Genomic DNA, 26,563 nt, shown 5'->3' with positions numbered 1-26,563 from the left:
TCATACTATCAGTTATGCATTATAGCACAGTAAGATTTCTTGTTTTCCCAGCTGGATAGGGAAGTGCAGGAAGTGTGTCTAATGAAAACTCTGTCTGTGCTCAGAAAATAAAATGAGCACTCACAACCATCAACTGACAGTGATTTTTCAACGATCAGATTACACACTAAACTCCCAGCAACAAGTGTTAGTTGACGATTTGCAAAACAGAATCCAAAAAGGAAAAATCTCAGCATTCATCAAACTACCGGCCACTCCTCTGCCCAATCCCTCACCCCTCCTCTCTCCGTTCTTCATGATCTGTTGTTTTGCTTCTTCTGACTTTGAAAGGCAAACCATTCATTCTGCTGAAAACATTCCATACAAAAATGCAATCACTTACACGTCCTGTAGGGCATCGTCTATGGGTTTCACGGCTTTCCTATTATGTCTGAAATATGTAAAACTGGGAAAAAGTTGTCTCCCTGCTTCGATGAACAGAGAGGTCACTGACTAGTAAATAAAGTGAAAGCAAAGTCACTGAGAGCCATGTAAGGCTTTTTGCGACCAGCAGAGGCCTCCCTTGTGTGCTTAGAAGAGAAGAAAATGTCAGTAAGGCAAACTACTGCAAGGGAGAAATGGTCAAATGTGGGCCAGATCCCACTCTCATTAACGCCAATGGGAGCTTTGGCTCTGATTTTAATGGGTGCACGAGGGGGCTTGGAACTGAAGAAATCCAGGTTTTACAGAAAATTGCAGGATTCTTGACCATTATGACTAGGTAGGATGGATTTGTATGTGGAATAGATTAAGGGCTCATCATCATTAGCCTTTATGGTTTATTTATTAGCTGGAGGGTGGTCAGCCAAACTAAACTCCTGAATCTAAACACCTCCAGATTTCGGGGGGAGTTTTGTGCCAAATGCAAACTTTGGGACTTGACCCTTTCTCTGTTACAGGACAAACATTTTTAGATGTGAATGCCTCAAACTTTCCGGACGCTTGAATCTGGACCTGAACACTGAATCACTCAGGCTCATCTCCATGTGTTGTTACACACATCCAAGAATCAAAATACCCTGATTCTGCCCAATGGCAATGTTTTCCTTGACATTCCATTCCCTATACCAAAACAAAATGATGATCGGACATCAACAATGGAAAACTGGAGCATGTCCTGTTCTGGGTGTACTGGGAAATTCAACGTGCGTAAGCCTTAGGGGTAAGTCATCAATTAGCTGGATAGATAGTATAACAAGCATTACTGTGTTTGTTCAGTTGAGAATGTATGGGATAAGGACTTCCCAGATGCATGTATATACATGCATATGTTCAGAGTTTGAAAATACACTTTTCACAATGTCTCAGCCCATGTCAAATTCTAACAATGCACAATCACACAAAATGAACTAATTGACTCAGTGCTGATTCAAAAAATCTCCACACCAAAAAAACAAAAAACCCTCCTCTCACCCCACAAGCCTCAAATCTCCACTCCTAACGTGTAAATAAATGAGACTTGCTGAAATCCCCAAAAGGTCACAAAGTCAGACTCCACCAGAATGGAAGGGGAAAATTCCACATTTGAAGGCTTTTCATTCCCACACTCCTTGTATGGAAATATTTGGACTGTTAGCTTGAGTGCCTCAGCTGATCTCCACTGTCAGGGAAGGATGAAGGGGAGATACAGCCAGAACGCCAACCACAAAGGACTTTTAAATTAAACCCAGCACATGGAAATGGATTGGAAGTCAATGCAGATTCCAGAGCATTGAGGCAAAGTGCTTTCTGTGGGAAACGCTAAGTAAGGCCCCCTATCATGCAAACACTTCCATACATACTCAACCTTAATGAGTCCCTATCATACATGTGCTTAAGTCTTTGCATGATCAGGACTTCAGTGGACCGCTGAATTCTGTAGTAGATGTACTTTCAGAGCCCGATTGTCCACTGTTTCACAAATTTTATGCTGGTGCAATTCCATTGTTACATTAGCATAAACTGGTGTAAGGCAGTGGAGAATTGGGTTTCTGGAATGGTTTCCAAGCAGGCAGCAGTGTGGGAATTGCATGGATAGGTTCCCACCAGTTCAGATACACACATACCAGTTAGCAAATGACCTTAGAAATGACCAAAGGCAGTGAAATAATGACACAAGGAGTTTCCAACAGCTTCTGTAAATCATCCTTTCCATAATAAGGCTCTATTCAAAAATACAAAAACAACCCCTTCATGTGAGTACAATGAGAAGCAAATGAAGCTATTTGTATAACAAAGGGAACTAGGATTTGGCCAAAATAGTTTGCATAAAACCATTGATGTTGCATAGGTTATAATTCAGGCAAAATCTGATCCTAAAGATGAGAGGTGCAATTCTGCCGCATAGTAAATAAACTCTATTGCACCTAGAGCTTTTAGTACCCCCCCACCCCCTCAACCGTAACCCACCAGCCCTTGGTCTTTTGCTTCGCTCTCCTGCCTGGAATCTTTGAGCATACTTCCCTTTCTGGAGCTTGCTGCTCCCCTCTGGGGCTAACAACTTTCCTCCCTCCCCCAAACCATCCCCCCATCTCCGCAGCCTAGGACCTTGCTGCTTCCTCTCTCTGCCATTCTGGAGCCTTCTGCTTTCACTCCCACCCCAGTGTCGCTTCCCTCCAACTATCCCTTCTCACCTTTAGATCCTTTCCCTGGTCCTGCTTCTTCCCTGCCTGAGTTTCTCTTTCCTGGTCACTGCATTGGGGCGGAAGGGGAGCCCGGTGGCAGATCAGAATAAAAACACATTAATTTATCTCCAAAAGATTTCTAAACATGTTTTTAAAAGGAGGAAAGAAGATAATACATTAAAAAAAGACTTTGAAATGTTAAATTTTACAAAACAAACTTTTCAGAGAGACCTGACTCTTTTCCTTGTCAATCACTGTCTCTTGGGTCTCATCTGTGGAGTAACTTGCTTGCAGTCCTCTGGTCCATCTGTTCTCTTTTGGGTATTTTTGTGCCTTGCAATACTCAGTCAGATGGGTAGCTGAGACCAAGCCGAGATGAAACTGGCTATTGCAGAGACAATGCAGTAGATTCTCTGGGTCTCTGCTTATTTGGGATTTCCTGTTCTCATCTCCCCAGGATGTGAAGAGGCTCAGAATTCCGTCAATACCTCATGCCTGTAAAATAAACTGTGAATAATGGTGAGACTTGCATTGTCCTCTAAACACAGTTTTCAGTGAGCACCCCATTAAGATGAATGAGGGAAGTTCAGATCTCTCTTATGGCTATTACCACAGACCCTCTGTCTGCTGCAGATTCTCACCACAACATTGGGTTGTGCTCTGTTCTCATTTAGAAGACTTTCTTTGTAATCATTAGGGCCAGAAACTATATATATATTGGGGAGAAGAATCCCTTATTTGGGATTTCCTGTTCTCATCTCCCCAGGATGTGAAGAGGCTCAGAATTCCTTCAATACCTCATGCCTGTAAAATAAACTGTGAATAATGGTGAGACTTGCATTGTCCTCTAAACACAGTTTTCAGTGAGCACCCCATTAAGATGAATGAGGGGAGTTCAGATCTCTCTTATGGCTATTACCACAGACCCTCTGTCTGCTGCAGATTCTCACCACAACATTGGGTTGTGCTCTGTTCTCATTTAGAAGACTTTCTTTGTAATCATTAGGGCCAGAAACTATATGTATATTGGGGAGAAAAAACAAAAATATTGTTAATATTTAAGGTAGCTCTCATCAATAAACAAAACCATAACAGATTAGGAAATACAAAATGAAGGATTAAAATGCTGCAAAGTCAGACACACCCAAGTTAGGAAACTCCGGAATTAATGTTGTCCATGCAATATAACCTTAATTCAGCCTTCCTGTATATTAATTATGATACAGTCTTTAATTACATGTAGAAGTGACTACCTGTAAAAAGTTTGGTGCAAGTGACTTGCCGAGCTTGGTGGCAGAGGCAGGAAAATAACCCAAGTCTCCAGGGTGGTGGTAATTATAGGCTGTATCGTAGTGCATACAAACAGGAGGACTGAATTAAGATTTCATGGGCAATGTTCATTCTTGCATTTCCTAATTTGGGAGTGTTTGACTGCAGCTTTTTAACCCTTAAATACACAATGTGTATTGTGTATTTCTGAATTTTTTATAGTTTAGTTTATTGCTGAAGGAAACCTTAACTAATATTAAATACAAATTTTTGTTTGAGAATTTCCTTTTTTTAACAGAAGAAAAATATTGTGCGTGTGTCATAAAACTAAGTATATAATAATAGTTCTACTTTCTATAAACAGTTATTTAAATTGCAGCAGTATTGTTAATAGAATGTCAACATATGTAAACAAGTTAGCATGAATTCAATATCTCCCTGGATTTTGAGGGAAAGTTTTCATGTCATGAAAAGTTTAAAAAATGTATTTGAAATACACAGATTTCACAGTGTTGGGAAACAACAGATAATTTAGAAGTTGCAGGAAAACCCATGTTTTTTTAAATTGTGTAACAGAAAACTGAGTAGGGGTTTATCTATAATTTCCCACTTTGGAAAAAAGGTACATATCCAGAAAGCCATAGCCCCCAGTTTGTTAAGAAGCAACAATCTACTTGAAATGGAGCTGGGATTTTCGTGTAGCCCTTTGAGAGGAACATAACAAACAATTACCCTTTGAAAACAAAGAGTGTAACTTACCCCAGTACAAATCCAAAGGATCACGCTGGAGTTTATACAACAGCCGTGTGCTTTCATTACAGCTCCTCCTGGACCTAGGACTTCTCTTTGTAATGTTACGGTAATCTGAGAAAAACTAATGACAGGTTTCAGAGTAGCAGCCGTGTTAGTCTGTATTCGCAAAAAGAAAAGGAGGACTTGTGGTGGCACCTTAGAGACTCTCTAAGGTGCCACAAGTACTCCTTTTCTTGAGGCAAACTAGTCATCCAAGCAGTGACACTGGAACAATTTGTACAGTGGGGGTGCTGAGAGACATTGAACAAAACTGTAAACCCTCTACATGATGGAAACCACTTCAAGCCAGAGGTTCTGCTGCTGCACCCGCAGCAGTTCCAGCACCCCTGCATCCAAGGCAGTCATTGCTATGACATTCTGGGCAATTGTGACGCTCTCCAGGTATGCAAATGAATTGGAGAGAGTCAATGATGAGTGGCTGATTATCTCTGATGTCTGCTCAGGCATTGAATGGGTTCAATGCGGGAACCAGACTTTTTCAATGTTCTGGTTTTCACAACTTTTCAAACAAACAAACAAACAAACAAACAAACAAACAAACAAACAAACAAACAAACAAAAAACCAAAATATGGAAACCCCAAATACACACTGGAAATCAATCCACTCACATGTTAATCAGTGGCTGAAATTTGGTTCAGATTCCCCACGGCGTGTTTACAAACAATGGTTCAGAACAAGGATGAGACACTGAGGTACTGACCCTGTAAAACAGAAAATTCTGATACAGCCATGGTCTCCCGGCTGCAAGATCCCATTCTCTCTCTTTCTCTCAAAGTTTGGGTTCTGCTGGTATTGCTGAACCTCATAGGGCATGGAGGTATGTTCCTAAATTTGCCATTTAACAGATAACAAGTCTCTCAATAAAACACAGCTAAATCAACCACTTGTCGGTCGCGTATCAACCTTATGCAATGTGACTGGTAAGCCCACCTTGGAGCTACCAGGTGGCATGACGCCAGAATGACTTCACTTTCTTCAGGTAGAGAGTCAGTTAAGTCTACCTCTGAATTAAAGTTATTACAAACGTGTGCTGCACGTCAATGTAAAAAGAAAAGTTGTGCAAGCTGTTTACACCAGATTGTAACAGAAGCAGCTCATTCTGCCTCCCACAAGTCACCGATGCCTGAGACATACCAGAAGCAAAATCACTCAGGAGTCATGCAAAAATGAAGAGTCTCGTGCACAGAAGCATTCTCTCCTGTCCCTGTTCAGATATTCAGTGTTTTTCGTAAACACGTCTCTCCCCACCTTCCTGGACCTGTCTTCTCTTACTTAATTTTCAGCCATGCCTTGTATGTTTCCACTTTCTTGGTTTTGCAACCCTTTCTCTTTTCTGTGTCCTGCAAAGGCCTCTCTCTCTCAGATACATCATGCCCCAAATACATTTTTAATTATTCTACTGCATAACAGGGAATGTTCTTCATTGTTTCAGAGTGGCAAAGCACACAGTGGAAAATGGTATCTTTTAATTCCTCCAAAAGAGAGCACCAGAACAGGTCATTCAGCAGGCTTCCAAATATTCATTTACAAAGCTCTATGCAGGAAATGCCTACACTATTGTCAATATTCTAATGTTTATTTAAACACTTCACTTCTTCAATTGGGTGTAGGCTGCCTGGAGAAAAATGGTCTCCCCCCAGGTATATTTTTCAAAACACACACATAGGACTGGCAACCCCAAGTGTACAAAAATGTCAGTCAGCTCTCCCTCCCCTCCGAAAATCATGAGATTTAAAAAGAATACATTTGGGGTTCTTTCTATTTGCCTTCTAGCATTAGAACCCTTAGGACTCTTGTTTTCAGGTTTTTTCTCTGCAACTATGAGGGCTCAAAATCCACTTCATTTTTAAATGAAAACCGAGATTCTCTTGGGTTCGCCTGGCTCCACCAAAAAAACCCAACAACCTACCAAATATTGTGAAATTCACAATCAGATCACAAGAGTTGGCAACACTGCTGTCTTAGCCCCGACAATGAATCTGGACTGTCCCTTTGGCAACAGGCAAGTACTCACTAGGGGCATGATCCTGCGAGTGGCTGTGTGCTCTTGACTGGCACTCAGCACTTCACAGGTTCAGGTCCTTCATGTTTCTAGCATGGCAAATTATTTCTCTTCCATTTGTCTCAGAAAACCAGCTTTCTTGATTTCCATGGCAAGAGTTATGCCAGCTGGCTTAGACAACACCACCTCTTGCTATTTATTGGAAGATCTTAAAACCATCCTTTTGGCTTTCTGTAGGCAGCCTAAGTTTAGCAATTGAACAGTGTGACTTGGGCTGTCTCAGTACATTGGCTTGCATTAGGAAAGCAGTTTTAAACCATTCTCAGTGAAGAAATACAAGTAAGAAAGTGCACTGGTATTCATGTGCCATTTAGAATTATCCTATCTTATCATCACATATAGCAATTAAACAATTCATAAGTATGAGTCCATGGGGGTTCTTTTATATGTTAGAAGCATTTAGCTTTTTTAAGCATAAGCTGCCAGTTCATTAAAAATATACAAGTCAATGTGAAACAGCCCTTGGGAGTTGTTCTATAGCACAGAGATGAGAATATGAATCTATTTAAACTCATTAGCTCATAAAAATTCTAAGGAGTTAATTTAATAAACATGATTTTTTAAATGTCTACTTAATATTCTCAACAGCTTTCATCTTCTTCCTGCGGAGCACTCCTTTTCCTTCTGATGATAAATAATTTTTACATGAGCAATAAAGCCAACTGCAGGGGGCATCATTATCATAAACTAAACACATTCCCAGGGATAACAGAACCACAATCCCCATAAAACGCTATGAGTGTTGTTCCTTTGTCTTGTTATAACGTTGCTACCTATTGAGGTAGATTGCTTAAACAAATGATAGTAATCAAATGCTTCAGCACTGAGATAATAAATTTACCTGGCTTCTTTGTTGTCCTCATGGCTATCAATGGCCTTAACCTCCAGGGTTTTTACTTTCTGTAGTAAACATTACTCAGACTGGCCTGGTTTGTCAAACCTAGCGATTGAGTTCCCTTCTTGTGCTGTGCATTGGTGTCACAAACAAGTGAATGTGGTTTTCCCCTGGTTGGCTCTAAATCATATTAAAGCATTTGAAAGTCACATGGTAAAGTTAAAACTACAGTGAGCTAAATCCTGAAATCCCTATGCAGTGCAGATTCCAATTAAAATGAACAGGAAATTGGATGTAATGAGGATAGCAGGAGTCTGCCCATAAACATTACAGCCCAGTGAAACAACCTCTGCTGGCCTGGCCCATTCATAGAATTGTAGGACTAGAAGGGACCTCCAGAGGTTGTCTAATCCAGTCCCCTACACTCATGGCAGGACTAAGTATTATCTAGACCATCCGTTACAGTTGTTTGTCTAACCTGCTCTTAAAAATCTCCAATGATGGAGATTCCACAACCTCCCTAGGCAATTTATTCCAGTGCCTAACTACTCTGACAGTTAGGAAGTTTTTCCTAATGTCCAACTAAACCTCCCTTGCTGCCATGTATGCCCATTGCTTCTTGTCCTATCCTCAGAGGTTAAGGAGAACATTACAACTTACAGTCCATGACTCCAGCATGGAGGGCTGAAGGGGGGAAAACCTTGCACTATTTTAACTTGGAAGGCCAAAAAAAGGAAGCTGTGTACATTCATACAAAACTCAAACTCATCAATAAATCTTTTGTTGTATTCCCAGAAATTACACACTCAGTAACATTTTCTAAAATACTTAAGTGACTTAAGAACTTAAGGCCCAGATCCCAAAGGTATTTAGGTGAGCATTTCAATGGGAGTTAGGCACCTATATATCTTTAAAAATCTGGCCCTAAGAGCTTCATTCACTTTTGAAAATGGGACTGTAACAGATCTACAGGTCCAGTGCTCCCACACACTCACTGGGGTAAGCCCATTGGCTTCACCACCTCCTGGGTCTGAACCTTGGAGCCTTCAGCACCTTGGCTGACTCCATGAGTTCCCCTCAGTGAGTCCACTTGACTTGGACCCCTGAGGAAGACTCGCACATGCAAAGGTAGCAATGCACCCCCGACCTCTTCAGACTGGAGTGACTTTCCAGCAGACCACACTAACCATTAACCCAAGGGCCCCTCCTCCATCCTTGGTTCTGATTCCCAGGCAGAACAGGTCACCTGTCCATCCACCTCAGTTCTTTGTTCTCCCGCTGGCCAAAACTGGCTAGCTTCCTGGAAAGGGCATCGGCAGTTCTGGGTCATTAGTTGCTAGGCACCAAATGTCCGAGCCATTGTCCTCTGGGTTTGTCATGGGCATGGGACCCTAGACAGCCAGTTGTCAGTCACACCTGGATCACTACAAAGAATAAACCACCTTTTCCTGGCACATTGTTACCTGTGCATAGGGGAAACTGAGGCACACACAGTATTCATACAAAACAAAGAAAATTCCCACTTTGTCACAGGGACTTTAGCACTTTTGGGCCTCTTACCCACTAGCACTATAATAAAACAGCTGAGAGCTGGAGGAGCATTATGAGTGAAGTGACAAGGGCCAGATCCAACAAGGCGCTGAGAACTTCCTGCAGGAGATTGAGTGTTTGTCTCTCCCCATAAAGTCAATGGGAATGGAGTGTGCTGTGCAATACTTAGAGAGCACAGATCAGACCACAAACAGGCATGCCCCATGCCCACTCAGCTGCAGAATTCCTAGAGTCATCATGCCCGCCAAAAGGCTCGATGCAACAAAGCACATAAGCACGTGCTTAACATCATTCAGTGGGACTTAAGTGTGTATTTAAAGTTAAGCACATGCTTAAGTGCTTTTCTGAATTAGGGCCAAAATGAAGTAGGGTTTTTCTATACTCTTTGGCAAACTCCAACAATCTGAGCTGATGAAAATAACTAAAAGTTTTTCAAAATTTGGTGGGGGAAAAAAAAGGATGTAGTGAAACATCTGAATTCATCATAATGAGATCACACAATTAAGGCTATTGTCAGGCTCATCTTACAATCATATTTTATAAGGGCTGGAAAGTGGCAACAGTTCCTGTTATTTTTCTGATGAGAGAACAAATAAGAACTCTATTTGAATATGGAGAACAACTATCTTGTAACTACGGAATAAGAGCCAGAGCAGTTCCTTAATGATCCTTAATGAGGTCCTGTATATACCTAGAATGGATGAGTAATAATGGCATTCTCAAATAAAATCACAATGCTTTTTCATTAAAAAGAAATCTTTATTGTAATTCCCAGACGAGTGTGCAAAAATATGTTTTTTTCTGGCATGTTTACAAAAAGAACGCAAGTTAAAAGAAGTTTGCAGTCATATGAATATGTAGTTGTTGTCAGAGACTTTACATGAAGCAAATATACAAATGGTTACCATTTCTCTCTATAGTATGTACAGGAGAATATTATATTCTTGCCATGATATTTAGCACTTTGCAGAGAATGGCTATTTATTGTAAGCATCAACATTCATTATTGTATTTAAGTTAAATCTGGAAGCATTTTAAAATAATCTTGATGTATAAAATTTTCAGATTCATAAGAATAATTAAGTAGTTTTCTACACAGTCTTTAAGGCACATATTTCTAACCATATTTCATTTTGGTCCAACACAACAAATTACTTATTTCTGACATTGACTATCCAGGTATACGAGAGATGGGTTTCTTATAAATATCCTTCTCATGTCTATAGACCTCAACAACGTGTATTGTACTCACTGTATGTATTGGAACGTTATGTTCTGGCAGTAATTGTGTCATAGCTGCACTACTGCTTGTGTTGAACTTGGGCTGACAGTCGTTTTCTCTGAAACATGCAGAAACTGTGATGTCCCAGGTCCGTTCTTGGTGGAATCTGCAAGTAAGAAGGCGACAGTTATTTGGGTGTCACTTGCTTTAGCAGAGTCAGAACTTTCAATTCCATTTTATTTGCTCATCAAGCATTCACCAAACAATTTGTGCTGTGCTATATGGTCTCCTTGCCCTAGTACTAAAACAGTGGGCAGTGATGGGGCAAATAATTGTCTCTCAGCTGAAGTTGGGAGAGTTGCATAATTGTGAAGGAGGCAAAGCTTGAAGACAACTGGTACCTGCTGCTGTAATGGGGGGGAGGGAGGCATCACGTTTTGAATTTTGTTGCAGTTTTGTTAATTGCCTTCTGACCACTCATGGTAGTTGCCTACACTGTGGGATTGATTCTCATGTACCCACAAGTCCCTTACATTGTTCTGGAAACATGAAGTAGCCTTAAAATAGGCATAAATTACAGTTACACTCACTCATTGGCCCTTTACTCTCATGGAGCAGCGTAAAGGGACCTTAGGATAAAGGAGCATAAAGGCTGGTCGACACGAGGAAGTTGTATCAGTCTCACTATTTCAGTTGGGCGAAGGGGGATTTTTTTACTGATCTAGTTAGACTGGTACAAGCCCTAGCGTGGATGCAGCTATACTGGTGCAAAGGTGCCTTACACTGGTAGAGTTTAGTCCCCTTCCCAAACGGGAATAAGCTATCCCAGTATCAGCACTTTTCTGCTGGTCTCTACATGGAGGGGTAGGGGGTTGTACAGCTTTCAGATGCAGAGCTATCTCTCTGCTTGCACCCTAATACAGGCACCGGAGTCCCCGGGTAGCAGACAGGAAAGGGAATCTGCATGGGTTAATGCTGCCAGTATCAGCTCCGGCTAGGACACCTGCTTGGATACCCGCTCATGGGCTGAGGAGTAGCCTGCCATGGAGCACAGCAGCTTTCCCTGCTCCACTAACCGCTAGCTCTCATCCTGTCTCTGAAACATCATCCGCCCCCTTCCAGACGGAGATAATGCAGAAGGGCTTCTATGAAGCTCGTGGCTAGGAATGGTACCAAGGAGACAGCATTCCCCCCTTCTATGGAAACAGTGGATGTTGAATCACCATAGGTAGGGCCCTACCAAATTAACTGCTGTGAAAAATGCATCATGGACCGTGAAATCTGATCTCCCCCATGAAATCTGGCTATTGTAGGGGAGAGCAGATTTCACAGAGTTGGGCAGCTGGAGAGCAGCAATTGCTGGCTGAGAGCCCAGCTCTGAAGGCAGCACTGCCGCGAGCAGCAGCGCAGAAGTGAGGGCAACATGCTGCTGCTGGCAGTGACACAGTGACATCAGAGCTGGGCATCTGACAAGCAGCTGCCTTCCGGCCACCCAGCTCTGAAGGCAGCAGAACAGAAATAAGGGTGGCAATACCATGACCACCCTACAATAACCTTGCGCCCCTGCCCCCCATGATGCTGTTTTGGGTTGGGACCCCCCACAGTTACAACACTGAAATTTCAGATTTAAATATCTGAAACAGTGAAATGTATGATTTTTATAATACTATGAATGTGAAATTGACCAGAATGGACCATGAATTTGATAGGGTCCTAGCAATAGGGTTCCCTCAGCACATGAGCAGACCAAACCCTCTTGCCCCACCTCTGCATGGATTCCCTTGTGCCAGAGGGCTAACTACCCCTTGTAAAAAGAAAAGGAGCACTTGTGGCACCTTAGAGACTAACAAATTTATTAGAGCATAAGCTTTCGTGAGCTACAGCTCACTTCATCAGATGCATTTGGTGGAAAATACAGAGGGGAGATTTATATACACACACAGAGAATATGAAACAATGGGTTTTATCATACACACTGTAAGGAGAGTGATCACTTAAGATGAGCCCCCACACACTTGAAAGGCAGGATTTATTTTTCACCCTATTTATTTTTCAAAACCATGCATAGGAAAATGACAAAAAGGTTCTGCTTTTTGACATGAAAGATCCCTTTCCTGATTTTCAAGCAGCAGTGACTTTCCTTCACCTCCTGTAAACCAGAGCAAGCACTTCAGAAAAATCTTTCTGAAGCACATCAGAGATGGAGCCATTGCTCTGAAAGCAACACCACCCTTCCGCTGAGTTAAGCGTGTGTATCAAAAGAGGAAATAAGCGCTCCACTGGCAGGAAGTATGGCTGTGGTGTGGAGATTACTTATCCGTGCAAGAACGAAGTGCTACAAAAATATAAGTTTCAAATGCTGATACTGCATGCTGATGCAGAGCATAAAATTGTAAAGACTTGTAAAGGTGGACATTTCTAGCACTTGATTAGAAAAAAAGCAGTTACTGGCAGCATCACTATGAAGCACCATATGTTGCCAAGGACATATGCTTTTTTTAGTGCCAGCAACTCTACTCAATGCTCTTGAGGTGATAGGAAGTAGTTACAAGGGAAAACAATCACATCAAAACAGCAAGTACAGAGGAGGAGAAGGAGAAAGGCCAGAGGGAGAAGGAAGAAAGTAACAGAGTTCGGGATGGGAGAAGAGGAAAGGAACTTTGTAAAATGTACCTTTGTCTGCAAGTTGTTGCATGGAGTGCAGAATGCTTGTATTTGCAAGACCTGTCAAGAGCATGTTAACACCGCAGCAAAGAGCTTTCAAAACAAGCTATTTTTGGCCTTTGTGCATTTAATGTAGAGCTTACTTTTGCAGTTGATCCCACTGTGAAGCTATTCTATAAAGCTTTGTGTGGGGATTTAGCAGCTGCAGCCTGCCTCCCATAGAGGTCGTTGGGAGCTGCACCACTAAAGCCCTGTGATTTAAAAAAATTTCCCTGAAGACTGTAGTTAGATCATCACTGCCCACCACCTGGTTATTCTACAGGGATAACACCTGAGCCCATTTCACTCAGTAGCAAACTCCCATTGACTTCAGCCAGACTACGAATTGGCCTTCGATGATTATGTAGTCATTCTCCACTAGTAGATTCTTTGAGTGGAAAAGTGGAGTGCAACCAAATACCGGAGCATTAGCCGCTGCCTCTCTAGAGGTGTCCTACTAATGTTAAAAATGTACATGTCCTGAAGGAAAATGCTCGTAGTGCGTTGGACTAAATCCTGCAGTCCTTGCAAAAGTCAGTGGGATCAGTGAAGTCAGTGGGCATTTTGCCTGAGTAAGGACTGAGCAGAGGCTACAGGACTGGGCCCAGCGTTAACAAGAGTTACAGGCATGTGCATCGGGTGTAGACTGATTCCTGTGAATTTATACTGATCTATGAAATATGAGTTTCACTTTGTACTTTTGTTGACTGGTGCTCCCTCCATTGTGTGCAAGCAGCATAACATGGGTGACCCCCTTTTGTACTTTAACATTCCTTCATTCCAGGCTCCAGCTGGAATATTCCAAAGCCTCTTAGGGTATGTCTACACTGCAATTAGACACCAGTGTGGCCTGTGCCAGCTGACTCGGGCTTGTGGGGCTCAGGCTAAGGGGCTGTTGGATCCCACCTCGCAGGGTCCTAGAGCCCAAGCACGAATGTCTACGCTGCAATTAAACAGCCCCTTAGCATGAACCCCACAAGCGCAAGTCAGCCGGCTTGGCCCAGCCACAGGTTTTTAAATGCAACATAGACATACTCTTAGTGAGTGACTTGGGCGCATAGCATCTGCTCATCTTAGCGCTTACTTGAAAACAACACCAAACACGGTAACACTAGGTACTGATGCTCTCACATGGCCATGTTTGACTTTAAATTTGGAAAGGACAGGTGCAGAGGTTTCATTTGCCTGGGTTTTTTGTTGTTGCTGTTGTTCTCTTCTCAAATCTATTACTAGTATAATATAAAATAAACAGGCAGCACATGCTACAGCTCCTGAACAATATTAGAAAAAACAAGATTATGCAGTCCACAGGGCTGGTGTAATGGGGGGGGGGGCGGAAATAGACAAAGCCTATACCAGTAGAAAAGAGTAATATACAAAAGGGTGCCTCAATGGCTGTTTGAATGAATTCTCCTTTGTGAGAGTTGAGAATTGTTCCTAGCTGCAGGGGATGAGAAGGCTAATAGGACCTCCTTGCAGTGAGAGAACTCCAGCACAGTGGGACATCATAAATACATTTTGTATTTCCTGTCTGGTTTTGGCAACGACGTGATTTCTAATGGAAGCGGGTGGAACTTTTCTCTTGTTTTATGTCAGGTGACTTTGCATTGATAATTATGGAGCCATTATGAAAACAATAATGGAAACTTTTCTGAAATACAGATACACACACACACACACACACACACACACAGAGCATTAGTTGCAACAGTATATTAAGGCAAAGAAGAAAGTTAATATAATTTAGCAAATATATATCTAGCACTTTTCACATGGTGAGTGCTTTACCATTGTTACAAGGTAGGGGATGTTATTTTCTCCTTTTTAAAACTAGAAAACTGAGGCAGAAAGGGGGAGTGAGTTCCCACAATCACATAGGGCGTCATTGTCAAAGCCATAACTAGCACTCTGGAGACCCTGATTCCTAGGTCCATGTTCAAACCCTGACTAGCCCATGCCGCTCTCTGAAGGCATAATAACCATATTGGGGGTTGGAAGTGGACAGGGGAAAAGAATAGTATATATTTTTGGGCATTCCCAGATTTGAGCTAAAAATCACATACCCCTTTTCCCAGTCGTCCCAAGACCATATTTGGATTGGATAGGATTGATTTGAAGTGCCCCATTTGGGGCCATACTGTGGGATTTAGCCACTGACCCACATTGGGGGTGGAGCGGTGCAGAACGACATCACCCCCACTGCGGGAGCACTGGCTAGGATGCTGCAGCCTATTTCCCCCAGTGTTCCTGGCCAAGTCTATAGGATGGTAATGGAGAAAAGAGGGGACATAGGTCTGCCTCCTCCTCTTTGTGATCATTTGGGCCAAGAAAGCCATCCCTGCACTTCCCAGACTGCTGTTGTCTGTAGATCTTGCACCCACTTTGCTTCCTCCCCCTGCCCACCTGTGTAAGGGCCAGAGACAATCTGTTCTTTGCCTTAATACTAAAACTCTCATGGCTAAATCCTACTATGGCTGGTTCAGTGAGGGGATTCATCCAGCTCTAGACTCTAGGATGTCCAGATCCACAATAATATGCATAATATTAACATGCATACCATTAAGGGGGCATCACTACCCTGCCTCTCTACTAGAGCTTAAATTCTCAGCTGTCAATTTCCTCTCTCTCTTAACATCAGTGGATCTGACTCAACATCTGCTGCAGGGAAGCAGCTATCACTGGCTTCAAGGGGTGTACTGATCACATGCAGCAATTGCAGAAGGGCCATAGATTTTTAAATGACAGAGAAGCCCAGTTAAGTTACACACCAAGCTCTAAGAGGTCATTTTACTTGTGCAAGTATCCTTGACTTTTTAAAAGAAATGTTCAGCCCAGTATCATACATCACAGTTTCAGAGTAACTGCACCAGTGTTCCCCCTCCATGGTCACCCACTTAAAGGTTTCCAGCTTTCAGACGTCACCTCTCCTGAAGGAAGACCTACATCTCACTCCTTTCCAACCAGGGTTTTTAAGGCTGCACAGCTCCCTGATCTGCATTGCAATACGTCCAGCAAGCGAGTGCCTGTGCTTTGCTTTGCTTTCTTTCCACGGGCTACAGCAGTGTATTGCCAGCAGTTACAAGTTACCACACAGCTTCTCCTAAGCAAACACATTTATTCCTAAGGTAAAAAGTATATAAGACAATAAAAGAACCTATATGCATATTAGACAGCTTATCAGAGGTCACCCCCAACTCCAACATGGGATTCTGATAGGTGTTAGTCCTTCAAACCCTACAAGTGGGTTTTCCCTGTTCTTACACGTTCATAACAGTCTTTAAAATCAGGAACCAGATTGAAGGCCTTGAGTCAGTTTAAGCATGGGCTTAAAAGATCTTTCTTTGTCTGTTGGTCTCTGAAGAGTCCAGTTTGAACCAGAACATGCGAGCCTTCCCAGGAGGCGTTGTGATGGGTTGTCATCTCTGGGGTGCAGTCTGGGACTGGGGTACCATTGAGCCCCCTGACCCATCAGTCTGGGCTCCCTCTCAGACTGTACTGCTGTGACAAGCTGCAGAGCCCTCCAGCCTGCACTTTCTCCAGCATACATACAGGCAGGGATGCACCTACCTGCAGTTACATGCAGGCTCTCTGACCAGCTGCTGCAGGGGAAGGCTACAGCTAATGCAACTCCCAGCTCCTCAGGCACACCCCCCGCCCCTGGAGTATAAACCCAAAATTATACCATCTTGTGCTGCACAGAGAACTATACAGAGTAAGCTCATAAAATTCGCCCCCTCCCTCAATGTGGAAAGGAATATGCAACAGCCTTTGCCCCTAAGTTATGATTCCCACACACTTCACTCCAACTCACTGGTTTAGATAAAGCAAAAACAAGTTTATTAACTACAAAGGATAGATTGTGAGTGATTATAAGTGATAGCAAACAGATCAAAGCAGATTACCTAGCAAATAAACAAAAAACAAACTAAGCTTAATATACTACATAGATTGGGTATGAATAGCAGACCCATCTTAAGAGATGATACAAGCAGGCTACAGATTCTTAAGTGGCAAGCTGCACTTTCTTTACAGTTTGTAATCTCTAGGCGTTTCAATCACAGGCTAGGAATCCCGTTAGCCTGGGTCTAGCACTTCCCTCAGTTCAGTCTTTGTTCCTCAGGTGTTTCCAGGAACTTTCTTGTGTGGGGAGTAAAGAACACCAGATGATGTCACTCCCTGCCTTATACAGCCTTTGCACATGGCGGGAACCCTTTGTTCACACAGCTTGGTTCCCAGACCAGTCTGTGGAAAAATACTGACATCCCAAGATGGAGTCTAGAGACATGTGGTCTCATCACATGTTCTTGTAGAGTCATAGCAGCCATTACTTGGAGGCTGTCTGTAGCATTCATAATAAGGCTCACTAGGTGGGAGATAAGCTTCTCCTAAGGCCTTTTCTTTTTTCCTAATGGCTTGTTGCCCTGACTAGGCCCTTCCCCACCCACTATCTAGACTGAAAGCATCTTGTCTAGTGGGTGCTACCCAGGCGTAACTAAATTTGAAATACAGATACATAGTCAATATTCATAACTTCAGATACAAAAAAGTGATATATGCATACCAATAGAATAATCATATTCAGCAAATCATAACTTTTCCAATGACATCTCACGTGACTTATCTTGCATAAAATACATCATAATTATGTCATAATCATATCATAATAATAGCACTGTGAAGAATATGTGGTGCAGTGTCACAGGCAGTATCTCACTCAAGATATTATAACCCAAGTGATTTGCCTTAACCATCTCCTACTGTTTTTACTTCCTGGAGGAGCTGTGGCAGCTCTCTCCCTGGGAAGTGCATACAAACCCTGGCCTACAATGATACATAAACTATTCTTACACTTAATACAAGATAGTCTTCCATAGATATTGCAGGAAGTTGCCTTGTCACATATTTACATAAATATCTACTAGGCCAGGTCTTCACTATAAACTTACATCAATATAACTATGTAGCTCAGGGGTATGAAAAATCCATCCAGTGCAGAAACCACTATGTCAACAGGAGGGCTTCTCCTATTGACATAGCTATCACCTCTCATGGAGGTGGATTAACTACACCAATGGGAGAAGCTCTTCCATTTGCATATTTGCGTCTTCACTAAAGCACTACAGCGGCACAGCCCAGCCCTGAGTTACAGGCAGTTGTATCAAATAGTCACGTGCTACTTTTAGCCATTTCACTGCACAGTCCCTGTAACAGAAGATTAAGCATATAAAACCATCACTTGTTTTGTTTTATTAGCATGGCATCCAATTGTGCATCTCCTCACACAGCCATGTGTGATGGCCTCCCTGCCACTTAAGTACTGCCTTGCAACTAGGCAAGAGAGGGTAGCTGTGGGCGGACATGTAATTTGCATTCACACGACTCCAGTGGTCCCAGAATTGTGCAAATGGCATCTAGCGGCTGCATCATCCTCTCGAAGTGACTAAGGGTCTGAAGGACCAAACCCTTTGAATTGACATTTATACCTTAATAGAAGTGAAATATGGCCAAGTTCTGAGTGCTGTGGGAAGCATAACTTGGAACGTCCTGACTTTCATAGATTACAAAGCCAGAAGGTTTCATAGATTCCAAAGCTCATCATCTAGTCTGATCTCCTGTATAACACAGGCCATAGAACTTCCTCAAAATAATTCCTAGAGCAGATCTTTTAAAAAGACATCCAATCTTGATTTTAAAATTGTCCGTAATGGACAATCCACCATGACACTTTGCCAAATGTTCCAATGGTTAATTACTCCATTGTTAAAAATTGTCTAGGTCCAACTTCCAGCCATTAGATCATGTTGTACTTTTCTCTGCTAGACTGAAGAGCCCATTGTTAAATATTTGTTCCCCGTGTAGCTACTTACAGACTGTAATCAAGTCACCCCTTAACCTTTTCTTTGTTAAGTTAAATAGACTGAGTCCTTCAGTTTATCTTACAAGGCATGTTCTCTAGTCCTTTATTCAGTCTCATGATTCTTCTATGAACCCTCTCCACCAATTTATCAACATCCTTCTTGTATTGTGGGGACCAAAACTGGACACAGGATTCCAGCAACAGTCACACCAGTGCCAAATAAAGAGGTAAAATAACCTCTCCACTCTTACTCAAAATTCCCCTGTTTATATATCCTAGGATCGCACCAGCTGTTTTGGTCACAGCATCACACTAGGAACTCACGTTCAGCTGATTATCCACCATGACCCCCAAATCTTTTTCAGAGTCACTGCTTCCCAGGATGCAGTTCCCCATCCTATAAGTATGGCCTAGATTCTTTGTTCCCAGATGTATATATTTACTTTTAGCCATATATTACACCCAGTTTGCTTGCACCCAATTTACCATGCAATCCACATTTCTCTGACTCAGCAACCTGTCCTGTTCATTATTTACCACTCCCCCAATTTTTGTGTCATTTGCACACTTTATCCATGATGATTGTATCTTTTCTTCCACGTTATTGATAAAATTGTTAAATAGCATGGGCCCAAGAACGGATCCCTGCGGGACTCATCTAGAAATACACTGTTTGATAGTGACTCCCTGTTTACAGTTACATTATGAAGCAGTTTGTAATCCATTTAATATGTGCTATGTTAACTTTATATGGGTTCTAGGTTTTTTTTAAATCAAAATGTTGTGCAGTACCAAGTCAAACGCCTTAGAGAAGTCTAAGTATATTACATCAACAGTATTACCTTTATCAAGCACACTTGCAATCTCAGAAAAAAAATCAAGTTAGTTTGACTGGATCTGTTTTCCATATACCTATCTTAACTTGCATTAATTACATTATCCTTCTTTAAGCCTTTATTGAGTCCCATATCAGTGCTTCATTATCTTGCCCAGGATCAATGTCAGGCTGATGGATCTATAATTACCCAGGTCATCCCATTTATCCTTTTTAAAAATTGGACCAACGTTAGTTTTCTTTCAAAACTTTCCCAATACTCCAAGACTTATTGAAAATCAGCATTAACAGTCTAGCAAGCTCATCAGCCAGTTTTTTTAAGATTCTTGGATGCAGGTTATCTGGACCTGCTGATTTAAAAAATGTCTTACTTTAGTAGCTTCTGTTTAATGTCCTCCAGAGATACTAATGGAATAGAAAAAGAATGTTATCACAAAATGATGAGATTATATCATCTGTTTTTCCCCCAATACATAACAGAAATATTTATTGAACACTTCAGTCTTTTCAGCATTATTATTGATAATTCTGCCCTTTCCACCTAGTAATGGACCAATATAATTGTCAGCATTCTTTTTCTTCCTAATATATTTTTTAAAACCCTCCTTATTGTCTTTAACTCTGTTGGCCATAGATGTCTCCTGTTGTCCCTTGGCTTCCCTAGCTACTTATTTATATTCATTAGTACCAAATTACCCTTTCTTCTATTTGTTATATACTTTATTTTTTATAGTTGCCTTTACTCCTGCTATAAACCAGTTCATTTTTTTTTTAAACAAGTATAGCCTTCTTCTTCAATTGTGGTTTTCTGGACATCTAATAAGGTATTCTTAAATGATTCCCAGTTATCATTCACATTTTTCTGATTAAATTCTTCCTCCCAGCTGATTTGGCTCATAATTGTTTTCAGCTTTTGTGGGTGTAAAGTCGCCAGTGTATTATCTGAATGGAAAACAGTACCCGAACAAGCCTGTTCGTGTGGAAAAACACTAGAGATTTTTTTTGTATTTTCAGATAATGGGGGGAAAGGGATGGACTCCTTCAGATTCCCCCAAATAAGCCATCCTTGAACTCAGCATGGAGAGACATTTCAGACCAAATGATCTAAAAGCAGAACCTGAGAAGAGGGGCCCGATTCTGCACCCACACAAAGGGCTGCATTCTCAGGTGAGCTGAGGTAGGGAGGGCAGAGGTGGCAGTAGGACCCCTTTCTGCTCACCCAATCTTGGGAGCAACTGGAGGCTGGTTCAGCCCCTGGCAGAACTTAAGAGCAGCAGCGTTCAGGCCATGCGCCAATACCCAATATACCACCTCTGTGGAGGGTATAGGACAGGGGGAGGGGAGGGGTGACACTAAGCCAGTTAGACTGACTTTACACCAGAGGCTTCCTTTACATTAGAGGAATCCCCAGCTGTCCCTTTAGAGCAGCATAAAGAGGATTTAGCTTGGGGCAAGCATCTGGCTCTAATTCAATGGAAACTGGATCAGATCCTTAGAATGCAATTGCCCTTTCAGCCATACCTGTGGGGATACTACAGTTATCCTGTAAGCAAGGGCATGTAGTAATGAAAACACAGACACAGTGTTAACTCCAGCAGCACTTCCTGGCGTTGCTGGAATCTCCTCAGGGCAGATTGGCCCTCCAGGATCTCTTTCAGTCTTGTGGTAAATTGCTACTAATTGTACAAGATTTTGCCCCATTTGATTTTTCTATCAATAGACCTTCCATCTTGATAACTTTCTGCTGTTGAGGTTTTAGCCTCATTTTGTGTCTTTTGTTAGGCTCTGCTTATTTTTTTCCCTACTATCAAATCTTTAGATCAGTTTAGCTCCTAGCACAGGAAGAAACACCTTCTGTTCTCTTGCTGTGGTAAATCTGCACACCATGCTTTCCTGCATCTGTAAAGATCTCTCAGCCATGCTGCCCTTTACCTTAGCATTCTGTCCTCTGGCTTTCCAATTTCCTGGCCTTTCCTCCCACCCTTTACACAAGGCACAGGGCAATAGAAAACCTGGCCCTTTACAAAAAAAACAAGGAGTACTTGTGGCACCTTAGAGACTAGCAAATTGATTTGAGCATAAGCTTTTATGGCTAAAACCCACTTCATCAGATGCATGCAGTGGAAAATACAGTAGGAATATTTATACACACACACACACACACACACCATGAAAAAATGGGTGTTGCCATACAAACTATAACGAGAGTGATCAATTAAGGTGAGCTATTACCAGCAGGAGAAAAAAACCCTTTTGTAGTGATAATCCGGATGGCCCATTTCCAACAGTTGACAAGAAGGTGGGAGTAACAGTAGGCCACTATGGATGTAGAAGCCCTCTACACCAACATTCCACACAAAGATGGACTACAAGCCATCAGGAACAGTATCCTCAATAATGTCACAGCAAACCTGGTGACTGAACTTTGTGACTTTGTCCTCAGCTATAACTATTTCACATTTGGGGACAATGTATACCTTCAAATCAGCGGCACTGCTATGGGTACCCATATGACCCCACAGTATGCTAACATTTTTATGGCTGACTTAGAACAACGCTTCCTCAGCTCTCGTCCCCTAATGCCCCTACTCTACTTGCGCTACATTGATGACATCTTCATCATCTGGACCCATGGAAAAGAAGCCCTTGAGGAATTCCACCATGATTTCAACAATTTCCATCCCACCATCAACCTCAGCCTGCACCAGTCCACACAAGAGATCCACTTCCTGGACACTATGGTGCTAATAAGCGATGGTCACATAAACACCACCCTATACCGGAAACCTACTGACCACTATACTTACCTACATGCCTCCAGCTTTCATCCAGACCACACCACACGATCCATTGTCTACAGCCAAGCTCTAAGATACAACCGCATTTGCTCCAACCCCTCAGACAGAGACAAACACCTACAAGATCTCTATCAAGCATTCTTACAACTACAATACCCACCTGCTGAAGTGAAGAAACAGATTGACAGAGCCAGAAGAGTACCCAGAAGTCACCTACTACAGGACAGGCCCAACAAAGAAAGAAACAGAATGCCACTAGCCGTCACCTTCAGCCCCCAATTAAAAACTTTTCAGCGCATCATCAAGGATCTACAACCTATCCTGAAGGACGATCCCTCACTCTCACAGATCTTGGGAGACAGGCCAGTCCTTACTTACAGACAGCCCCCCAACCTGAAGCAAATACTCACCAGCAACTACACAACAAAAACACTAACCCAGGAACCTATCCTTGCAACAAAGCCCATTGCCAACTCTGTCCACATATCTATTCAGGAGACACCATCATAGGACCTCATCATATCAGCCACACTATCAAAGGCTCATTCACCTGCACATGTACCAATGTGATATATGCCATCATGTGCCAGCAATGCCCCTCTGCCATGTACACTGGCCAAACTGGACAGTCTCTATGTAAAAGAATAAATGGACACAAATCAGACATCAAGAATTATAACATTCAAAAACCAATCAGAGAACACTTCAATCTCTTTGGTCACTCGATTACAGACCTAAAAGTGGCAATTCTTCAACAAAAAAACTTCAAAAACAGACTCCAACGAGAGACGGCTGAATTGGAATTAATTTGCAAACTGGACACAATTAACTTAGGCTTGAATAAAGACTGGGAGTGGATGGGTCATTACACAAAATAAAACTATTTCCCCGTGCTTATTTCCCCACCCCCCCACTGTTACTCAAACCTTCTTGTCAACTGTTGGAAATGGGCCATCCTGATTATCACTACAAAAGGTTTTTTTTCTCCTGCTGATAATAGCTCACCTTAATTGATCACTCTCGTTATAGTGTGTATGACAATACCCATTTTTTGATGTTCTCTGTGTATATTATATCTATCTATATCTATAGATATATCTTCCTATTGTATTTTCCACTGCATGCATCTGATGAAGTGGGTTTTAGCCCACGAAAGCTTATGCTCAAATAAATTTGTTCGTCTCTAAGGTGCCACAAGTACTCCTCGTTGTTTTTGCTGATACAGACTAACACGGCTACCACTCTGAAACCTGGCTCTTTACAAACTCTATGTAAACGGAAGAGAGAGCATAGCTGCGATTTCTGCATGGGCAAATGTTGGGAACTCATTTCACTGATTTTGCTTAATCACTTATTACACATTTGCTTCAAAATTCCCAAGCACGTCTTGTTTTTCTGCAGTCATTTCTCTTGGACATCTTTTTATTGGATATTGCTTATCTGCTTTTTGCTTACTATACTAATAATGCGTACTGACTGACACGCTGTAATTGGAAAGGACCCAAGACCGAATTTCATGATCTTTCAGAGACAAGCACTAAAAATAACTTCTGTGGGTGTACATCAATCTGTTGCCCAGCTGCAGATATTTTGGCTTGGTAATATGTATCAGCTGCAGTGGGTGTCTAATAGGAGGACTTTCAAGTGTAGTCACAGACATGGGCTTTTTCATTTCACTTGACTCACTCCTGCAGTCAGTTCAGCTAACTGGTGACAACAGTACATCTGAAAACAAGCAAGAGAGCTGTAAAAAAGAATCCACCTCAAACTCCAAACACTCCAAATTTCGTGGTTTGAGTTTTTGGGTTGTTGTCAATGTTTCTACACAAATGCAGCATTTCCTCCAAAAATGTTCATGTTAGAAAAAAAACCCCATTATATTTAATTGCAGCTCCTTGGGATGCATTGCTGAACTGGGTGGACTGGATTTTGTCACATGACACTTCTTCAGGGGGGCTGATTAGCTGAGCCTAACCTGAGCAGAAACAATCTGGGCTTGTCTCCTCAAGTCTGAAGGAGAGAGATAGCAGATATATTTCTTAAAGGTGATAGAAGGCAGCTGGTCTGCTGTGATCTTCAAAAAATCCCTGAAGAGCGGGGAAAGTAGGCCACAAGTCAAAGCTCTTTCCTTGTCAAGGAAGGGGCTATCCCGGGGATAAAATGGGGGGACATGTGCTGAGAGTGAGGGAAATGGAGGCTTCCTGTAGTTTGGATATTTCATACCATAATATGGATGTTAATGCAAACTGAATTCCCAACGAGTGCAGGCTCTCCTGCTTCTAACTGTATCTGTTTTTGCAGTGGTGGGGGTGGTGGATGGCATGCTCCTGGTTTGCTGGTGGCAAGGCATACACAGCAGGGTGTTCTGAGTTTACTGGATATTTTCATATGCACAGGGAGGATGGTTTACTGTGTACCCTGTTACTGTAGCGAGTTTCCTATCGTAGTGCCAGGTTATGCATGTTTATTAGTTGATTCTCCTTGAAATCCCTAGAAGAATGGCTGAAATCATTTAAAAGGGGTGAAGGAGAGTGTTGTTTCAGTTTGGCAATCACAAATGAACCAAGGAAACTTCTCCCTCTTCCTACAAGCTGTGAATCCAAGGCCAAAATAATTTGCTTTGTCCTAGCTCTAGTTTGTATTCAGCTGAACAACATCTGTAATTGACTGCTCCTTTATAGGTGGCCACACAGCTATATTTGGGTGGAGGGAAGTGGTTTCATTTTTCCTTTGGTTCCCATTACTTTAATATGATCTCTCACTGGCACTCACTTTAATCTCTCAGATATCTTTGTCACCCTGCAGTGGAGATGGCCAGCTTTTATTAAACTTCCCTTTGCTAATATTCAGGCTTCTGCCTGTCCATGTGTGGTGCGTAGCTTGCATGACTCACCTGCAGTCATACTTTTCTAGCATCTATAAAATAGCCAGCAGGGATCCTGGCTGTGGATGAAGGGGGAATGTTGGTCTAAGGGTGTTATCTCCCCGGGGCTGTTATTCTGGAGTAAGGTAGAGTGTGAATTTAAAGGGGAATAGCGATTGAAGAATAACGCCACGAGTGGAGACTAACTCTGGAACAGCTAATCTGGTCAATTTCCCTGTGCAGACAAGCCCTAACTACCTCTTGCATCACAGATGCCCTTGCATCACAGGTGCACACACCTTTTGCTGTTTCTATGGGCATCTTTCCTCTCCTTGGACTGGGCTCTTCCTGTACTGATGACCTTGTACTCCTCGCTATAGGTGCTGTTGAGGTTCACTGACATTGTTTGGGCTGTGTGCATGGCCCAGGGCTACACTTCTTCCCCCATGTCTTCATCCAAGGTAAAGTATCCCTTTTCACTGTGCTCCCTGTTATACACCATTAACACACTCTCTCCTTCCTACATCCCCTATCATCAAATCCTGAGAAAACAAACTTTTTAGTCCCTTCTTATGTGGCACTTCCTCCCCGTAAGTGGTTGTAAATTATTCAGGCACTAGTCAGTCACTGGAATATTACAAGAGACTCGTCATGTTGCCAACATATGGAGCTTAGAGGCATGTGGCTTTATTAAAATAAGTATTAGTAACCACCACACTGTTGCTTTCTTCCAAATAGCAGCTGGATGGCACAGATGGCAATTGCTAACATGCACCTCACATTGAATCACATGCTGATCTTACGTACGTCTGTGCATCTCTCCCATCACTTCCGTGTGACTTGCTCACGTGTATCCAAGGTCAGAATGTGGTTCCTTCCATGTACAGTGGTCACAATTAAAGTCAGCAGCTGCCAACCCACACTACACAATTGTCACACTGATTTCCTATTCCAAGCATAGGCGAAAACTGTGGGATCACTTTGACATAAGCTTGATACTGACTTCCTCAAAGATATTTCAAGAACGATAAAAAAATGTCTATTCTGTCAAATATCAATGGGGGGTTTACTTCTTTTTTTCCTTAAACTATTTTTGCTCCCAGATCTAAAT

General features: G+C 42.2%; 2 protein-coding genes across 5 annotated transcripts in view; both read right to left on the bottom strand.

Moving 5' to 3' along the window:
• The window catches only part of CARD19 (caspase recruitment domain family member 19), a 44,301-nt gene extending 42,791 nt beyond the window's left edge, over window positions 1-1,510 (bottom strand). Inside the window, exon 1 of the mRNA XM_043518457.1 lies at window positions 383-1,510. Coding sequence (XP_043374392.1) covers window positions 383-398 — 16 coding nt within the window. The 5' untranslated portion in view covers window positions 399-1,510. The remainder of the gene's footprint in view (window positions 1-382) is intronic.
• Window positions 1,511-9,912: 8,402 nt separating this feature from the next.
• SUSD3 (sushi domain containing 3) overlaps window positions 9,913-26,563 on the bottom strand; it is a 50,466-nt gene continuing 33,815 nt past the window's right edge. For all 4 annotated transcript variants that reach the window (XM_043518455.1, XM_038410191.2, XM_038410192.2 and 1 more), the window contains one exon: window positions 9,913-10,562. In XM_043518455.1, coding sequence (XP_043374390.1) covers window positions 10,346-10,562 — 217 coding nt within the window. In that variant the 3' untranslated portion in view covers window positions 9,913-10,345. The remainder of the gene's footprint in view (window positions 10,563-26,563) is intronic.

This window comes from Dermochelys coriacea, chromosome 7 (assembly GCF_009764565.3).
Source record: "Dermochelys coriacea isolate rDerCor1 chromosome 7, rDerCor1.pri.v4, whole genome shotgun sequence".
In the NCBI taxonomy this organism is placed as follows: domain Eukaryota; kingdom Metazoa; phylum Chordata; order Testudines; family Dermochelyidae; genus Dermochelys; species Dermochelys coriacea.
The sequence above is the reverse complement of the archived record's forward strand: the minus strand, read 5'-3'. Positions and strand labels throughout refer to the sequence as shown.